A 20815-nucleotide genomic window follows, 5' to 3' on the forward strand; every position below is an offset into this window, starting at 1 on the left:
ATGTTGATCACGTGGTGAATCAAATCAAAAGAAATGTCAAACAAAAAATCCTTCTTATTTGACCAAGAAAAGTAAGCAAGGAAGATGTAATGTGGTTTAATACATTGTAATTTTGTATAGATACATACCGAGGCCTCCCTTATTGGATGTGGTGCTCTTAGTTTGTAAAGGAAATTGAGTTTGTGCAATGAATTTCTCAAAAAAAAAAAAAATAATAACACAATTCATAAATAATATATAAAACCATAAATTTATTTAGTGTCTCGGCAGTAGAAGTACTCCTGCAATGTTCCTCTACCCAATCTTTTTAAAGTCGATATATAATCATTTGAAAGAGTGATATAAATGTATACAACATAGCTTAAGATACGGATCTTCGTTAAACGAGTTTGTTCCATACAGGTTGGCTACAGGTGTGGATAAGAAGGAATGGCGAAACAAAAACATAACCTTAAATATGTTTCACTAATACCAAATTCATTACATATTAAAATTTATGCATTTGAGAAATTTCGACAGTTTGTCAGTAAGAATGGGAAGAAGTAGAAGAACCATCTACTAGATTTGATTTTTAAACAACGATTTGATTCAGAGCAAACTGCTTGCAATTGCAGCGTGGACGATTTCTGAATCATACAATATTTTGCATAAATATTTGGTTCGAGAACTCTCACCTGGTGCCAACTTAAGTATCCCAACATTTGATTTCCTTCATTTGCTTCCAAATTCATCTATCTGTGTTCCCTCTCAATGATGCATTCCCCTAAATTCATGCCCCACCATTCCCAGCGAGCAGGTAAAGATGCAAAAATTCCACAAGATAATTTAAACAAGAGAAAAGGAAGTATCGCATCTTATGACATAGAAGCATCCTCCCTCGACCAGCAACTTGATATCAGTATCCAGAACCACCTTCTTCGGGTGTAGAATCCATAGATGCAAGTGGCTCATCATCCTCTTCATCTTCTTCATATTCAGCAGCACCAGGTTGGCCATTAAGATCCACATTTACACCATTAACCTTCCTCACAAACTGGCCCCGAACACGAGGCCTTCTTTCAGCAAGACGTTTTCGATTAACATACCTTATCTTTTTATCAAAACAGCGCTCCTTCCTTTTTTGCCTAAATTTTATCAATGCAGCCTCTCTTCTATCAACCTTATTTAATTTCACTTCAGGGGAAGATGAATTTCCAAAAGAGGGCCATGAATGATTTGTAGGCATCTGACCCGGTTGTAAGCAAACACTGACTGGGTAATAGGGGAATGATGTCATCCCAGCAGCTAGATGAGGAGGACATTGTTGAAGATGATTGTACTGCGGCATCATTACTGTAGTAGCATGATTCTGCAACTCATGGGGATTTTTTTGACATATTTGAGCTGATGATGAAATCATAACTTGATTAACAACCCCTGACATACAATATGGATACGCAGCTTGAGCAGGTACGTTAGAGTCCTCGTGTCGAGGACCATTTCTTTGATGCATTTGTACTCCATTTTCATGATGCACTTGCACTCCATTTTCATGATGCACTTGCACTTTGGAAAATCTCTCTTTCAAAATGTTATTTTCATTTGGAAGTTCCATCTGCGTAGGGGGGGTACAAGATCTCTCCAATGAATGAGAATCGGGGAAACTAGTGCTGCTTGGCATGTCATCTCCCTGTGAATAACTCTCCCATGCTTCTCCATTTTCATGTGCTTGGGTATCAACTACCTCTGTGTTATCACACGCTTGACGTTTCTCCCCAAATCTCAATTGTTGGGCAGCATGGGCTTCAGCATGGGCAACTGCTTGAGAGTTGTTCTTGATTATGCTAGATTTCACATAGGTAAAAAAAGCAGATGACTCTCCAATCTTTAATTCGCTTTTCTTTGGGCCACCAGTTGAAAATTTCCCTGCAAGATATATTATCAAAACAACATTATAAATATAATGCACGTATTGTATGACATATAGGTAAACCTGCAAATTAATGAATACCAACAATTGAAAAACGTACACATAAATCATTTGAAGAACAGAAAAGAAAGTAATTATTTCTAAGACATTTTTTGAGCTACAATAGACGATGTCAAATGAGTGAAATTTTATATCTGTGCTCATGGTAGCTGATGTTAACCGCGGAAAATCTTCAATCAGGATGAATGTTTCAATTAGACTGTTAAGTAACGTTTGGTTGGAAGGAATGAAAATATATGAATAGGAATGAGAATTGGAATAAGAATGGAATAAAATTTAAAATACATAACAATATTGATAAAAAAAATTATTAAATTTTTTCAAATCTTGCATTGAAATAATCTTTCCTTCTATTTCAAAATAGAATAATCATTCCACCAAAATAGTAGAAAGGTCATTCCATTAGAATGATATTCCAATACCTTAAATTGCAACTAAACAAAAGAATGGAATGAACATTGTTTCCTTTCCTTTCCTTTCCTTTCCTTTCCATTCCCTTCTATTTCATTACCTCCAACCAAACATCACTCAAGTATAGCATAAACAAATATCAGCAATTCTCTACACGTATTCCAGTCACCAAGAGGGTGTGTTAATTTGGCAAGATATAAACAGAATGGAAAGGAAGTACATTTTCATTCCGTTCCATTCCTTTGTTTTGTTAGGATCTAAAGTTGGAACTATTCCATATTCCAAATAAAATGGCTTTATACTTTAGTTCAATGGGAATTCCTTTCAGAAATGGGAGGAAAAACAATTCTAATTCATAATAAAATATTATTATTATTATTATGAAAGAGAATAGGTAACATCTATATCTATATATAAAGGAAAACTTTCAAGAACTGATGTAGCATTCTCTCCTAATGTTCCACATTCTCTAATGTTTAGTTTTTCTAAATTTTCTTATTAACATTAATTAAAAAGAACAATTAATTAAAAAAGAAAAGAATCCTAATCACCATATTAGAATTTTTAAGAAAAAATAAGTGGCTTTTCATTTTATAACTCCAATTTAAAAATATATATTATTATGTGTGCATTAATGTTTTATTAATATTACTATAATCTCTTTATATTCCATAACGTTTTCTACAAAATAAATAAATAATTAAATATTTGAATTCTTATATTACCCATGTCTATATATACTAGCTATTGCCAAATTATTTTGAGTAACAAAAAACATATTATGGCTAGCTACGTTTAGAGTCATAGATTTTACTATTGAAAAGTTATACTCTAGCGACAGTGGCGGACCCAAGATTGAATTTTAGGGTGCGCTTAGTTATACATTTAATATAATCTAAAATAATAAATAACTAGCTAAATTTAAGTAGAATGATGGTTTAGCAGCATTCCCTTATTCTAGTGGTTTAATAAATAAAATGTAGATACACGTAGAAAAAAAATAAGCAAAAAAATTAAAAACATGGTCTTTCATGTAAATTTGAAGTATCTTAACCAATTGTTCTATTTAACTGCTATGTATATATAAAAATAACAATTATATATTAATATATTTTTAAATCTCAGGGTGGGCTTTAGCCCTCTCTGAAGACCCCTAGGTCTAGCGACTATTGTGATATGTTTCTCATATTTCTCCATTTCTAACCTCTGTTGCGATCTCCATCATCACCATCCGTTCAACTCAGTCTTTATAATGTAATCAAGTTGGTTTTTCTATTTATGTTTGAGTTTTTGTGGTTCATTAATACAGTCAAATGACACCTGTTACAAGATCAGTAACACCCAATTGAATAAACAGAAAGTATAATAAATGAAAATTATTAATCATCTTTTTTCCTATATTTTAAATTTTATTCCATTTTTAATTTTATTTCTATTTTCTATTATACACTCCATTTCCTTTGTTTCCATTAGTCTCAACCAAACAACACCTAACTAAATAAATAGGAAGTATAATGGAAATATAAGAAAAAGAAAAGGTCTAAGATATAATACTACAACATAAAGAAAACCACAATTTATTAGATATTGAAAGTTGAAGCAAGCTTGGCGGTTTTATAAGTTTCTTGAATCTCAGACTGGCCGGGTTATGAAAGGTCTTTCTAGCTTGTTTGATATTGCGAAGGAAGGCTCTACATCTATTTATTTGGAAGTGTTTTGTGGGGCAAGGAGCTTATTGATCAAGGTACTAGATAACTCATTGGGAATGGAGTGAACACTTCTACTTATGTGGATAAATGGTTTTTTTTTTTTTTTTTTTGGGGGGGGGGGGGGGGGGTGTTAAGAGTTTCTGCCCTAAAAGGACCTGATGGTCAATGGAATGTTTCAATTGATTTGTAACCACTTCATCCTTCAAAAAGCTGAAGCCATCTTGTTTGTCCCTGGGGGGACTGTTGACCATAAACTCATTAGGCACAGTTGATTCCCTATCCCCTTGGTGGAAAAAACTATGTAGTAAAGTTCCTCAAAAGAGTGAGGATTTTTCGTTGGAAAGCTTCCTTAGATTGGATCCCAACTGTTAAAAATCTTATAAGACATGGCACGAGCATTAATACTACTTGTTCTTTATGCAATATGGAAGAAGAATCGAGTCTCCATGCTTTGTGGAGTTGTAGTGCTCTTAAAGAGGTGTGTAAAGAGAGAGGAAGATGGTTTGGGGTGCGGGCTTCTAGTCATGATTCTTTCTAATTGTTCATGCTTCATATTATCTCGTGTCATTCCCATAAGGAATTTGACCAAATGGTGATTGTTTTGTGACGAATTTGGTTTACTAGGAATAAATTTATTCATGAACAAACTAAATCGAAAGTTGAGCTCATTGTTCAATGGGCTATTGATTATCAGGCTCAGTTTGGTAGTGCCTACGAGAAGCGGTTGAGTTCTTCGCCTCACATGAACACCCAATGTGGATGTTGCGTTAAAGACTGAGAGGAAGTATATGGGAGAATGGGGTGGTCCTTTGTGATCCTGACAGGGTGGTTCTCGCCTCTGGTTTGGTTTACTCCATGGTGGTCACTGAAATTGTTAACGCTGTTTTAATTCTCAAATGGATACAGCTGTGTAAGCGTTTGAGATATTTGAGTTTCAGTTTAGAGTCTGATTACTTTCTGCTTTTAATGCTTTGAAAGCTCATCGCTGTGATGATTCTCATCTAGGATCTACTGTTAGCTAAAGCTAGCTTTGGTGGAGGAAGAGCAAAAGGTGTGGTGGTCTAGCTACCCTCTAGAAAACATACGAGATGCCATACAGGACTAAAAAATTAAGAATGACACTACTTGTGAACATTAATGCTCGTGTACCTATTAAACATGCTAAACAAATCGAGGGGTGATTAGTGTTACAGATAAGAACCAGTTATAAAAGTGCAATTGAGAGTTATAATTCTGGAAAGGGCATTTAGCATCCCTAATCTCGTTTAACTCTAGCAATTAAACCACTACATGTGATTTTTCTTCTAATTGTTGATGGAAAAGCTGATGTAGCATCGCCAATATGACAATATGGAATTACATAAATGTAAAATCCATTGCTCCAACTAAATAACATCCGAAACTATCTCTTCTTACCCTCTTTCTTTCTCTAAAAAGCGAAAAAAAAAATACAAAGAAACTAAAATACTACTGTTTACAATATTCAGGACTATTGCTGTATTTTTAAGTTTAGGGACCACTTAGCAAAACAGCGAATAGTTCAGAGAGCTATCATGCTAAAAGCCCTTCTGGAAAAGAGCCAACACAAAGCTAACCAAGATGCTCAGCTTGGCCTCACCATAGAATTGACAACCAAAACACCCAATATACCCTCCTTAGAAATCTCTCTCTACATATTCCTTCACTCACACACACTGCCTAACAGAAACTAACCAAACCCCATGGGAAATGCCCTTATACATAAGGCAGCTACTGTCAAGCCCACTAATAGATCTCCAATCTGATTATTCGTAAAATATATATAGGTGAACACCTCTTCCTTGCCCAAAGTTGTCAGAAATATTCGTTATAAGATATTTGTCAAGAACTATTTCTCGATTAAGAAATTAGTATTCAACACAAAACCTCCAACTTCAATCCTTATTCTTGGAAAGAAATACGAACGGTAGTAGGACTAGCACTCAAGCATGTTATGCCTACTACTAACATCTCAACTACAAATTCTCGACTCTTTTTCAAAAAAGAAAAACTACAAATTCTCTTGACTCTTGCTCTTGGGGTTGCAATAGACATAACATCTCGTGGTGGAGCTCCTTCTTCAAGTGCAGCGGCATGTGAAAAGTGACTTGAACCATTATAAATCGTTGTAGCTGCCTACAGTATCCACTAATGTAGTTGATTTATTTAATGTGAGGTTGCTTAATTTCTAGAGCACGTTGTGTTCCTCATGCTTAAAGGTTGTCTTGAGACCTGCACAACTAAGAATACCTTACAGGGTTGTCACCACCTCACCATGAGTGATTTTATACATCTTCCAACATACATTAAGAATTCCAACCACTACATTCTAAATATGGCATCTAAGCTAAAAAGGTGCCAGGATAGAAATTTGATTAAGGCAATAACTTCAACTTCATTGTATGTGGGTTAGTCAAATAAACACAATTCATATTTGACTCTTGTCACTTTTAAAATATTTAACCTATATTACTCATTGTAAAGAATTAACCCTTTCATTATTTTTGCACCAGTGCCCCACTGTGTATTTTTTGTTGCAAGGATACCAAAGGCATTTCCCACTGCGCACCAACAACTTGGAATTCTACTTATTACCGAAATATCAATGTATTGACGCGCTGCCTAGGTGATTTTGAATTGGAAAGCCTAAGCATGGACCAACTATAATATAACTATTAGAATTTAGGAAGTGTATGGTTAAGGTGCGGGGTTCCATCTCAAAACCAATTGGCAATGAGAGTAGTTCATTCATCTTATATATGACATTTTATTTCCACGCATTAGTAATGGAGGACTAACTCTAATACACCCTCTTCACATTTGGACCTGGAAAGTGTGGGTATAACGAACGACCTTTAAGAGACCACAGGCCCAAACCTGACATTTGAAAGAATCCCACATGGCCAAATCGAGAATTTGTGGGTGTACACACCAAGAAATTTGTGGATTTTTGAAACAGGTCAAAGACCCCAACACTGGAAACTGGTACACATTGGTCGAAAGGTCCTAAATGGAGGTTTAAGGGGGAGACAGCAGAAGTTTTTTGTTTGGCTCTAATGCCATCTTAGAATTTAGGAAGAGTATGGTTAAGGTGCATAGAGTTCCATCTCAAAACCAATTGGCAATGAGAGGAGTAGCTCATTCATCTTATATATGACATTTTATTTCCACACATTAGCAATGTGAGACTAACTCTAATAATGACAAAGGAAAAAAAACTAAGAGGAAGGTAACTTTTTCTGTTGCTAGAACATGGACACACTGTGCCACTAGATTGTTGAAGGAGGAAGTTTATGTCCATATGATGAAACCCAACTGGCTTCATCGCACAATTCGACCCAAACTATTGTTCATAGCCCATTGATAAAAGTACGACCTAGGATATGTTTAAGAATTTCATTCTACAAAAAGGCTAATGTTACTAAGTAACAATGATATTCTTGAATATTAGCTTCCTAACCAAGAACTAAGAAATTTTCATGAAATCCTTGTTGAGAGAAAAAAAAACACGCCAAGAAGAGGTTCTTGAAATTGATAAATTCGAATTGGGTCGTGGCCATTTTCCCACTAAGGCATCATTATCCATGCTCACATTTTTCTCTTCATCCACCATGTTCAATAACAACATACCTCTCAACATAGAAAATTTTAATAGCCAAATTTCTCCACATCCAACATAAGTACATCGAGGTGTTTCCAAATCTCACTTCAATAAGTAGTCATTGTTATAAAGCATTTGGAAGGATCCTCCATGGGAATTGTCTGTTGATGCTATCCGTTGTCCATTGTGCCAAGAACATCTACTATAATCTTTTCCCCATAGTAATTGTTATAGCTTTCTTAGTATAGAATCCACATTCATTTCCAAAGTCATGATGCTCTTCAAATCATCCTTGATAATGTTGACTTTCATTCCATGTCCCACTAAATGACCAACATGCATTCATCAACCAAGTCTAAACTGGTGCCAATTTTATATTATTTTTAATACTGAGCCATGGTCAAAATCAGAGCTCTCATGAAATGGAGACTTGTATTAAATAGGATAACAGCAAATTCTAAGCCACATTTATGTGAATCATATAGGAAGCTTATCATACACATCACACAAATATAAAAAAATTCATGCTACATACTAACTCTCTTTTTTCCTTCTTAACACAAGCAAAGATAAACATAGTAACAATTGACTTACCTGTTTGGATGTTAGTAATTCCTTGAACATCGAATCGATATTCCAATATATTGGTGCGAGGCTCTATAGAAGCAGTAGCAGCAGTCTGGGAAAAAATAACATATCAATACATAAAGATTAAAGGAAAATGATGATTTCCTCAAAATATGCAACATGTAACAAAAAGAAAGAAAAATAATATTAATTATATAACCAATACAATTCCCCAGGTAGCTTTGGTAATCTACTTCTCATAACATAAAAAGTAAGACAAAAACAAAATAGACTTGAAATCAAGAGGAAAAGTAACAACTCAAAAACTACATAAACAGTAGGGCAATAGACCTACATAAAAACATGTTTACATGTGTCCAAAGATATTAAGATTTGTTTCCTTCCAAGAAACCACCTAAGAAGTGGTATACACTAAGTAATAATCAGATGACTAAGTAGATTAAGTGTGTGTAATGCATTACAATGCAAAGTCAGAGCTTATGTTATTCATGATCTAAGTAAACACAAATCAAACTTTAAACACATATATCACATATTTAAAATTAAAGAAACAATTCAATTCACGTATCCAGTGGTCAATTCATTAACAGAATTTTCAACAACAAACAGTATCAGGAAGGCCAATGATCCTGTGATGAATCAATTTGATACAATAGATTTGAATTAGGAGATCCTCTTTATTGTAAACTTACTTCTCCATCCTCCTGATGAGAAGATATTCCTATGTCTGCATTGGTGTTTTTGCGTGACTTGTCATCTGTGTCATCTGAGAACAAAGTAGTACTGTTGGTATTTGCATCACTAGGGTCTGATGCCACCAGATCAAATTCATAGCTCAAGATGTTTTTCTCAGCAAGTCCAAGCTGCCAAAGAATTATACAAGTATATCAATACTGATTCTACAAACAAAGGCTGTGGATAACAAGAAAACTCCATAGCTTAACACGTATTTTTATCAGATGATGGCACCTGTTGGAAGTTATGAACAAAAAATGTGAGATGGCGACCCCTAGAATTAGCAAGGACCACTTTAAGCTTCATGCTAAATAGATGTAGTACTACAAATCAGTAATATGAATTACAGTCCTCATAGTACCCACATGATAATATTCAGGGGATAAATACGGAATATTGGAGGTAAAACACATCTAATCCCACCACCTTTTGCAAGGATTGCTACTTCATCTTCCATGAATCAGTATGATGCATGTTTTGGATAAAAAACTAAAAGTACAATAAATAGAAGATATAATAACAGATTAAAAAAACCACATTAGATAACATAAACAGACCATGCGCCTTCGCCTCCACATGTGTGTCCACAAGTTCAAAAGTTCATTAGTTCGTAAAGGCTTTACAAGATAGTCTGCAGCTCCAAGCCTCAAGCACTTCACAACAACAGAGATCTCATCTTGTGCTGACATCACTAAAAGAAGCATAAAAGTACTATGTTGAGGATATATATACATGAAAAATATACGATGATGAAAGAAATTTCAATGAATCAAAAAGAGGATATGCTGAGAGCAAGATATCTTACTGATCACAGGAATGCGTCGCAAGTCTTTATCCCGAGTGATGTACTTCAGCATTTTCATGCCTTTAGCCATAGGAAGGTCGAGATCAGCAAGTATGATGTCTATATCAGGTCCCTCTGCATTCAGTGCATCAATTACCTGTCTAGCAGTCCTCACAGAAATCACTGTAGAGCAAACAATTAAAAGTTGTAATGTAATAGATAAATCATCTTAGAAAAGCATAACCAAAGAGGATAAAGATTGAAGTAAACGCAATCGTCAAAAACATTGCTATTGCAAATGTTACAAGACAAAATAATATATTTTCTTTGAACAGAACACAGATCTTTAACAATTCCATATTTTTAAAACAGAAAAAGAAAAGGGACCACTTGTCTTAGACTGATCCCCACTCGAATTTATTGAAAACCCTCACTTATGGCGGAGGAAAACCGTGGTAACAAAAGATAGGGCACAAACACAAGAAAACAAAACCGAAAACAGTTACAGCAAAACGACATCAATGTTTTCCACTCTCTACACAAATCTAAGAAAATATGCCAGCAATAACTATCTATTCGAGGATGAAACAAAAATACTAAGTATGCCAACAAAAATACTAAATATGCCACTCTTTAACAATTCCATATGCCAACAAATCAGTTGATTTTGCTAAAAAATAGAAAATAACCATACATAAATACGCTTGTATCTTTCAATAAGATGCAATTAGCTATAACTATCTATTCGAGGACGAAACAAAAATACTAAGTATGAGCCCTGCTAACAAGCATGACAAATATTTTCTTTCCCAATTTGAAAATAATAATCTATTAGCATCAATGATCCTCCACAGAAGGCAAACATATAGTAATTGCAACTAAATAAGTAGAGCTTGTCAATAATTTCCTACATAGATTCTAATAATTACAAATTTAATTTTCTTACTTCATAACGGCCAGGCAATCAAAGAGTAAACTTTTCTTGTTCAGAGAGAAGAAAAAAAAGAGTAAAATTGATATATACCCTGATAAGAGCATTTCAAAAGAAGTGGTAAGACCTCTTTTGAACTATTTGTCTCACTATCGCAAAGCAATATCCTCACTTTACTCCTATCGATAAATCCATCACCAGGGCCAGCACCACCACCGAGGCCATCGCCGCCGCCAACAACATCACAGTCTTTGTTCAAATTCAGCTGCTTACGCTCCATATCAACTCAATAAACAACACCAATACTGCTCCAATTCACACGATCAACAATATATAACTCTCCTCGATTGCAAACACTGAACTACGAACCAGAACCTCCATTAAAGATCCAAAATCCGTCTTCTCTTCCCGCTCTCATCATCTGTGGCCCTCCAACTCATGATTAGGGTTTTCAAAACTGAGCTACGAAACAGAACCTCCATTAAAGAAGACCAAATACGTCCTAGCACTCACTCACACTCCAAACCATTTCCAGCCCCATTAAGCTCCATGCTCACTCCCTTACCCCAATCCATTCGCCCTTCCAGTAAATGAAAAACTAAATATATTATTTATAGAGCAATTAAATAAACTCGAACTCCTCTATCGATCGAAACTGTCCACAAAAGAGAGACCTCAATCGAAGATTCGACGGCCGGAGACAGATCGCTCTCCGGCGAGCGGCGCAGGTTAGCAGTGAGCGAATCCCTCCGACACAGCGCAAAACATTCGGGCCATCCAACCAATCCTACGAAGTCTTTTCCTCCGAAGAAAATATATATGTACAAGCTTTACAAATATCAAGCAACCCGATGATAAAGTTAGTTGTTTATTGATATTTTGAGATATTTGTGTTTTGTTATTTTAAATAATTTTTATTTTTCTACGAGTAAATAAATGCGATACCGACCCTCGCTAATGTGCGCCTTGGAAAGGAGGGATGGTGATTGGATGAAGGGCATAGACAAAGAGGGTGCGTAGTGTTTCCGCAGTGCATTTTAGTAAAAGTGAAGAGGTGGTGGATGTGGTGAGGAGAGAACGGAGAAAAAGGCCATAAGGAGAGAGAAAAAGTGCAAGAGGGAAGAGAGAGAGGCGCTCTGGCTAGATTGTCTGGATAGTTTGGTATTGATGGGAAAAAGGCCACGTCACTCTGAGATCTTTTCTCATTAAGGAAAAACAAATGTGATCCAAATACCCCATTTGTAATTTTTATTTTTTAAATCATCAATAATAATATTAATATGTATTCAAATTTATACAAAGAAACAGAAAAAAAAAATCTCTTTTTTTCGACAAAAGAAAATAAAAATAAAAATCTTTTCAGTGTAGATTAGAAAGAGATGTAAACACCAAACGTGGCATGCCAGCTGGTCAAGTAATTAGACCAATAGATCTTTTTCTTTTTTTTTTATGGAATTGCACCAATAGATTAGGCACACATAACTTTAAAACAAAATAGATTAGGCACATATAGAAAAGTGATTATTCAGGAAAAAAAAAAATTTGGAAACTGACCAGACCAAACCAAACATCTTCTTTCATCCTTATTACTTTCAAACATAATTTATCATTATCTTACATAATAGAAATATTGGCGGCTAAACCACATGAATTTTACGGTTTATAACACTTAACCACTAAAACCAAAATTTTGGCGGCTAAACTACCTAAACTCTGGTTCCGTTTTGCTCTGCACACCTCCATCCAAAAATCACAATTAAGTACCACTGTGGACTGTCCACGTGTACACACTTGTACACGTAGCAAATTTTTAGTGGTCCACGTAATATTAATTTTAAAAAATAATTATAAATATTAAAAAAAATTAAAAAATGAGAAAAAATTAAAAATATTTTTTTTTACTTTTTTTTCTTTTTCTTTTTCCTTTTCTTTTCTTTTTTTTTTCTTCTTCGTTTTTCTACAGAACTCCCAGCCTGTTTTGAGATTCGACGAAACCAGTGGCGAGCCCGAATCGGTTGACGGCCAACTCAGTGCCAACGACCTCATCCGCTCTTAGATGTTCCTTCACAAACCGTTCTACAAAAATCATCGGCGTCTTGGTCACAACAACCCTCTTGTCGTAAGAACTTAACACTTTCCAAGCCTCCATGTCCAAGTCATCCATGTTAAACTTGGGCAAAACGGCTCTAGCCACCGACACAATCTCTGACTCCCTAACTCCAGCAACCGCCACGAATATCATTAGCTTAAGTCTCGCTTCGCCCATCCCCGTCACCTCCATCAACCGAATCAACGGCCATAGTAGCAGCAACAAGGCGAACCGGACCAAACCTGAGGCTTCAAACGCTACTAACATGAAGTAAGCAAAGGGATCCGGGTCTTTAAGAAGGGCTCGCCACTGGTTTCGTCGGATCTCAAAACGAGCTGGGAGTTCTGTAGAAAAACGAAGAAGAAAGAAGAAGAAAAAGAAAAAGAAAGGAAAAAGAAAAAAAAAAAAGTAAAAAAATATTTTTAATTTTTTTTTCTAATTTTTTAATTTTTATAATTATTTTTTAAAATTAATATTACGTGGAGCACTAAAAATTTGCCACGTGGACAGTCCACCGTGGCACTTAGTGGTGATTTTTGGACGGAGGTGTGCAGAGCAAAACGGAACCAAGGTTTAGGTAGTTTAGCCGCCAAAATTTCGGTTTTTGTGGTTAAGTGTTACAAACCGTAAAGTTCAGGTGGTTTAGTCGACAATATCCCTACATAATATAACTTTTATCCGATGAAATTATTTTCTTTAAAAAAAATTGTCTCGGATAACATTTTTCAGCAAGTCATGAAACTTACATACTTTAAGAAGGCACGAACATAACACCGAGCATAACAAAGTATGGAAAATATGAGCTTAAATTTAGCATAAAAAAAATAGGGGAATTACCTTATATACTAATTTTTTAACTTTTTTTTTAATTTACGGTTTGGGTTTCTAAAGTAGTTGCAGCACTAGTTGCAGTAGGGGTTTCTATATAATTTTTTGTTGCAATTTAGGTTGCAGTGCCCGTTGCAATATGGTTTTCTATGTAGAATTTCGTAAAAATGCAAAAAAAAAAAAATTGTTTTGAAGTATAAAAATGAAAAAGACCCAAAAAAATATAGATTTAGGCATGCTACAAAAAATATGAAAACACACCGTGACAAATATAAAAACTTGACAAGCACGCTACGAATGTAATAATATAAAAAACACTAATTAATTCCTAATATAACTTTGATTTTTAAATTATATATTTCTTTAAAAGATAAATTATTTTTAAATGTATTTGTCAATTTAATATATTATCATTTATGTTTTTCTAAACAAAATTTTTTTTTTAATAAATGAAATTTCATTGAAAAACAAAAGTACCATAAGAAACGCCTTGAAGCTACAATCAAAAAACTAATGTAGGATGCATGAAGATAGGCCAAGCCACCAAACTCTAGCTGAAGAGTTAGCTAACTTAATAAGGGAATGAGCAAGAGTATTCGCTAATCTATTACAATGCGCAATCGAAAGATTAGTTGAACTCTTGAGCAAGTGTGTTATGTCTTCCAACACAAGACCAAATCTGAAAAACTCCATTGCCTTGTTCTTAACAGCATCAGAATGACAAAAAGATACCATAACTGCATGCAAAGGAGAAGACCCTATCGAGCAGCTAAGGCTTCTGTCGCATGAGGTTGAGGTGTCAAATTAAAGGGGACCACTAAAAAGGCCAACACTATGCTCGAAGTGTCTCAAATGACTACCCCAACACACTTCTTAAAATAGGTTAAATTAATGCATGGATCAACATTAACGTTAAGCACACCAATCGGAGGTGGCTACTATTTCGAAGAGATAAGTGGAGAAATAAGATTCATGCATTGCACTTATAAGAGTCAAGATATCCCAAAGTACTACTAACCACATAAATTATCTAAAAAAAAATAAACCATAAAAAACAATATTATTTCTTCTATTCCAAATTTACCAACCGAGAGTAACAAACTTTTCCATTTCTTATTTTGACGAAACATCAACAATGTCAATAAGAAACTCATAAAAGGACATTGATGGATGGTACTTCATACCATTAAGTTTTGGGCAACCCTATAAGTCATAAATTGTCGTCTTTTCATTGGACTCACACGTCGAACAAGTCTTGTCAAGTTTCAAACTATGATCAGCAAGGTTATAAATCGTTGGAATCTAGATCAAAGAAACCTTCCACAAAAAAGGGCTTGATTTTTGGGGGTAAGCTGCAAGACCATAAAAATTTACACCATTCAAAAGGACCTGGAGAGGAAGAGGCTTGTCGAAGACCTTTGTTGCGCACCACAACCCAATAATCATTTCTAACTAAATACCTCCCGGTCTTATCCAAACACCAAATCAATTGATCATAAATTCTGTACAAGCCACTCGAGATAGAGTGGATAGATATTACCTCATCTGGACTGAAACATTACATCCCTCATCAAAAGTTCTAAGGCATATTATGTAATACCCTACTAGTTCAGGCGTGTTGACGTGATTTTTAACTTAATTGTGCAGCTCGTTGCTTATCAACGAGTTTATTAAAAATCGTGAGTAATTAAAACTTTAATAAACTAATTACAAATACCAAAATAACATACTTAGATTAAACTGGGATCCCGTTTACAAAAATATTTACAAAAGTTTTATTATGCATATTACAAAAGTTTGTCGCCCAGTGACTATACAAAATGAGCCCAGCTGCCCCAAAGACTATACGCTCCAGGCCTAATCGCTCCGACATGCACAATCTCCATCTGCTCGCTCTCACAGCTGCTCAACCTTAGCCTTGCCCTTACCTACACATGCAAACAATATCTGTGAGTCGACAGACTCGGTAAGAAAAGCATAAACAATAACATAGCAATAACTACAATTATAATTAGGTGCCCATGCACCCAACCATAACCCTATCTCCGTGTCCAATACAGTACTGAGTCTAGAACGTTCGTACGACATTACAATTGACCATAATGTCAGCCTATACTCAATATGTTGGTCATACTCCAGCCATACTAATGTGACAGCATCAATCAGTATCTGAGCCAAACATACATCTATCGGTATTCAATATATCTCTACGTATACTGATATATTGTATTTATTCAAAAGAGATCTTGTGGCTTGTTTAAATCAAAGATGATCAATCTCGTTCCTGACAATCACCTTAGAATATTAAGTTACTCTTATCTAGTCATATTATAATATTTGTGTGTCTATAGTTGATTGTACTCATTGTCTCGATCTATGTGTGCCAATTTTTGCACCTATTTACACCATTGATTATATAATTAACTAAAAGGAATACTATGTTATGAATATGTGTTTTGAGAAGTAGATTAATACAACCTCATGGACTAAAAAATAAATAAATGTTAAGTTACTATTACCTAGTAATATTACTATATATGTTAGTTTATACTTGTTGCCCTCATTTATTTGTGCAAATTCTTGCATTGCTTTACAACATGGTTCATTGTAGCACAAAAGATGAGTGATCAAGATCAGGAGATTTTAATTCAAAGTAAGATATCTGTTGGAAATATTTTACCAGGATCTAGATTTACTACCAAGTATGTTTCATTAACATCCTAATATGAATTCTAAAACAATGAAATAAACACATAAGAGTTTAAGAAAACCTTACATTGAGTGCAGCGGAATATTATGACTCCTTCCATTCAGATCTCTAGCCCTTGATTCCTTTCTGTAGCAGAGCATAATCAAGATCTGAATCTGGATCTCTTTCTCTCCTTCTTTGATGCTGATTTTGTTGAATTTTATGCCCTAAATAAAACTCATTTCAATATAATCAGATTTACTTATTAATATAAATCAGAAATAACATTTAATGTTGCATGGTTCACATGATTATTTCATGATTATATGTACATAATGTATAAATTCATCTGAAACCCATTTCACATACTTGATCATGTTTATTGTGTCGTCAACACATTGGAAAGTAAACATGACTATGTGAATAAAGTTTCCTAGATTTATCAGACATAGGGTTTTACTGATATGATAATCTACAACAGAGTTTACTTGCATTTGGAGAAGTGCTATGTTCTTTCCAGAGCATTGGTTAAAGTAAAGCTCAGGTTGGATGCATGGAGTATGCATCGGAAGGGACCGATATTGAACTTTGACTTAGATTTATTAAACTTACCGTACTATCTATTCAAGTCAATATTGCCTAGTTGATCCTAGATCAAATGATCTTAATCCTATTATGATTAGGCTCAATCTCGAGAGGCTATTCGTGTTCTTTGATTTGTTAGTTAAGCCTACTTTTGGGTCAGGGTGATACGTACATTTTGGGAACACGGTAGTGCAATTGAGTGGGAGCGCTAGCATAAACATGGAATCTATAGCTTCTATCTGGCGAATAGTAAGCAAAGGATGATCTCCTTCGAGCTTGACCAAACGAACATAAATGGTGGAGTACTCATTTCACATAAGCTGAAATATCATTTATACAGGGTCAAGTGTTTTAAGGAATGAATACATTGTTGGGTGGAACATATAGAGCATTCTATATACTGAGAGTGTAATTCTAAGTTCTATGCTTGGATTCAACGAAGAATTAATAAGTTAGTGAATTTTAGTAATAAATTCTTGATCTACTTATTGGAAGCTCGGTTATATAGACCCATGGTCCCCGCACTAGTTGAGATAATATTGCTTGTAAGACTCATATAATTGGTTTTGATTAATCAATTATAATTCTCAAATTAGACTATGTCTATTTGTGAATTTTTCACTAAGTAAGGGCGAAATTGTAAAGAAAGAGTTTATAGGGGCATATTTGTTAATTATGATACTTTGTATGGTTCAATTAATAAATATGATAAATGACAATATTATTTAATAATTATTTATAGTTATTAAATAATTAGAATTGGCATTTAAATGGTTGAATTAGAAAATTAGCATTTTTGAGAAAATTAGATGCAGAAAAGATAAAACTGCAAAATTGCAAAAAGTGAGGCCCAAATCCACTAAGCATGGCCAACCACTTTTGTAGGCAATTTAAACTGATATTTTCATTATTTTAATGCCAAATAATTCAAACCTAACCCTAGTGAAATGCTATAAATAGATAGTGAAGGCTTCAGGAAAATTACACTTTTCTTCTGACACTTCTGATTCAGAAAAACCTGAGCCTTCTCTCTCCCTATCTGGCCGACCACTCCCTCTCTCTTTCTTCCCTCTCAAATTTTGAAATTCTTAGTGTATGCGTAGTGCCCACACACAGCAAGTGATACCTCAACCATAGTGAGGAAGATCGTGAAGAAAGACTTTCAGCAAGAAGGAGTTTCAGCATCAAAGATTCAGAGAAAGAGATCCAGGTTCAGATATTGATAATGCTCTGCTACAGAAAGGAATCAAGGGCTAGATATCTGAACGGAAGGAGTCATATTATTTCGCTGCACCCAATGTAAGGTTTCCTAAACTTTATATGTGTTTATTTCATCGTTTTAGAAAGTTCATATTTAGGGTGTTAATAAACATACTTGTGAGTAGATCTAAGATCCTGGTAAAATAATTTCCAACAACTGGCCTCAGAGCCATGGTAATTGATTTACTTGCAAGAAATTTGGACTTTAAAATGATTGCCTGTTTGTTTTTGGATGGTATCATGTTGTATTGAGTGTTATTTGATGATTGATTGGTATTTGTGAATTTTCGTGAAAAATAATTGAATATCTGTTTCTGGAATTATTTTTATTGGATAGTATGGAAAAAATTAAGCAAGTTACTTTTTTATAGAACTCAATTTCAATTTAATTTGAATTAGTTATGATTTTTTGAAGTTTCGAAAAATATCGGGATGGTGTCACTGCCCCTCGCGCGCGAAAACTGTCCGTACAGCTCGCATTTTTTTCGTTTTTCTTCGATTTTTCATGCTTTTTCATGGATTTAACTTCCGATTTTTTGTGTAGTTCTGTATTTATACTATTACTATTCCTAATTCAATTCTAATTATCATTATGAATTAATTTAATATTTTTTAAATTTAATTCAAGATATTAGTGTAATTTGAATTTAAAAATAGTTAGTATCTATCTTTTTTGCTTAATTATCTATCTTATTTTTAAATTTGATTATATCTTATCTTATTTTCAAATTTAAGGTTAGATTTTAAATTTTTAAATTAATTTTTTTTTAAATAATTTGACCTTATTTAAATTTAAAATAAGATAACTATAATCATGTAATTTTAAATAGATGTAAGATATTTTGCTAACTTTTAAATTTTGTTATTTTATTTATTTAAATTACATTTAAAATCTGAAAAAGATATTTATTTATCTTTTTTAATTTTTTATTTAATTTTTATTTATAAAATAACATTTAAATTTTAAAAGTAGTTAGCAAATTTTGAAATGATATTTAGGTTGGTTGAAACCTAATTTTTTAAAATTGTAGGTTTAATTTTAAATTTAATTTTTTTTTTTAAATTTTCGATTTTTTTTTATTTTTTTTAAACTTTCGAAAATAAATATTTTATTTATTTAATTCATTATTTCGAAATTATTTATTTATTTAAAATTAAATAAATCCTACATCCAACTATCGAGCTAACCTTGTTGCAGGAGTATGTGTTTTAGCTTGTGTGTAAGTTTTCAAAACCTATTATTGCTTGATTGCAAATAGCCATGGTTAACTTGTTGACAGATCCAATGATCTGATTTTAACTCATGACTCCCTTGGTCAAGTTAATAATTTGTAACAGGTATATTTACAATCTTCTTTCATCTGTGTATGACCTAGCAACATGATAGGACCCATCCAAAGTGTGCCTGTGTGAGCCTATGTGTTTAATTTCATTATAGATGCATATAGGTTGTTGTTGCTAAATAAAATATCATAGTTCTTGATAGATTTTATTTAGGCCCATTTAGTTTTTGGGCCTATTCAATTAATATCAGTTGTTCATTTTAAGGTTAAATTCCTCTCTTTTGGGCCTTGTGTGAGAGTTGGGAGCCATAGTAGTGGGTACGACATACTGAACCCAGCACCCCCTCACATGAACCACCCCAATTGTAAAGGCCCATTTGCCTGATTTGAATAACTGTACTAGGTTAATTAAACTAGTTTAACCTAATAAAATTTATTAGCAACATAATTAATTTCATTTATTTTGAAATTAATTTAAGAAAATTATAGTTTAAAGAATTTTTTATTCTAAGCTAAACTATATGTATTTTCTTGTATTTAATTAAATATAGAATTATAACCATCTAGATTCTTTCTGAAGCTTAATTTAAATTTTTCATTAAATATTCCTATTTAAGGTTATATTTAGTTATCTACAACTAACCAACTTAAATCTGAATATCTTTTGGATTTAAAATTTCAAAATTAAGTTTAGGAATTTTAGACATTGGTTATTAAGATTCTTTAGATATTTTTTTTAGGTTAATATCTTTTCGAATATTAACCTAAAAAAAATATCTAAAGAATTTTAATAACCAATGCCTAAAATTCCTCAACTTAATTTTGAAATTTTAAATCCAAAAGATATTCAGATTTAAGTTGGTTAGTTGTAGATAACTAAATATCAACTTAAATGGGAATATTTAATGAAAAATTTAAATTAAGCTCCAGAAAGAATCTAGATGGTTATAATTCTATATTTAATTAAATACAAGAAAATACATATAGTTTAGCTTAGAATAAAAAATTCTTTAAACTATAATTTTCTTAAATTAATTTCAAAATAAATGAAATTAATTATGTTGCTAATCAATTTTATTAGGTTAAACTAGTTTAATTAACCTAGTACAATTATTCAAATCAGGCAAATGGGCCTTCACAATTGGGGTGGTTCATGTGAGGGGGTGCTGGGTTCAGTATGTCGTACCCACTACTATGACTTCCAACTCTCACACAAGGCCCAAAAGAGGGGAATTTAACCTTAATAAGAACAACTGTTATTAATTGAATAGGCCCAAAAACTAAATGGGCCTAAATAAATTCTATCAAGAACTATGATAATTTATTTAGCAACAA

General features: G+C 33.5%; 1 protein-coding gene across 1 annotated transcript; it reads right to left on the bottom strand.

Moving 5' to 3' along the window:
• Window positions 1-304: 304 nt before the first annotated feature.
• On the bottom strand, window positions 305-11948 carry LOC115711591 (two-component response regulator-like APRR1). The gene is made up of 6 exons (XM_030639956.2): window positions 10840-11948; window positions 9837-9998; window positions 9589-9722; window positions 8989-9159; window positions 8303-8387; window positions 305-1905 (listed from the first exon to the last, which is right to left on the bottom strand). The coding sequence occupies exons 1-6, from the start codon at window positions 11024-11026 to the stop codon at window positions 896-898; spliced, it is 1749 nt and encodes a 582-aa protein (XP_030495816.2). The 5' UTR covers window positions 11027-11948; the 3' UTR covers window positions 305-895.
• Window positions 11949-20815: the final 8867 nt, after the last annotated feature.

This window comes from Cannabis sativa, chromosome 3, assembly GCF_029168945.1.
Source record: "Cannabis sativa cultivar Pink pepper isolate KNU-18-1 chromosome 3, ASM2916894v1, whole genome shotgun sequence".
In the NCBI taxonomy this organism is placed as follows: Eukaryota; Viridiplantae; Streptophyta; class Magnoliopsida; order Rosales; family Cannabaceae; genus Cannabis; species Cannabis sativa.

Excerpts from the sequence above, each read along its gene's own strand:
- LOC115711591 (XM_030639956.2), bottom strand. The coding sequence starts at position 11,026 with ATGGAGCGTAAGCAGCTGAATTTGAACAAAGACTGTGATGTTGTTGGC. Across the intron at positions 9,160-9,588 it reads TGTGGAGGCGAAGGCGCATG|CTTGGACTTGCTGAGAAAAA; the intron begins GTCTGTTTATGT and ends ATTCTTTGGCAG. Across the intron at positions 1,906-8,302 it reads AATTACTAACATCCAAACAG|GGAAATTTTCAACTGGTGGC; the intron begins GTAAGTCAATTG and ends TATATCTTGCAG.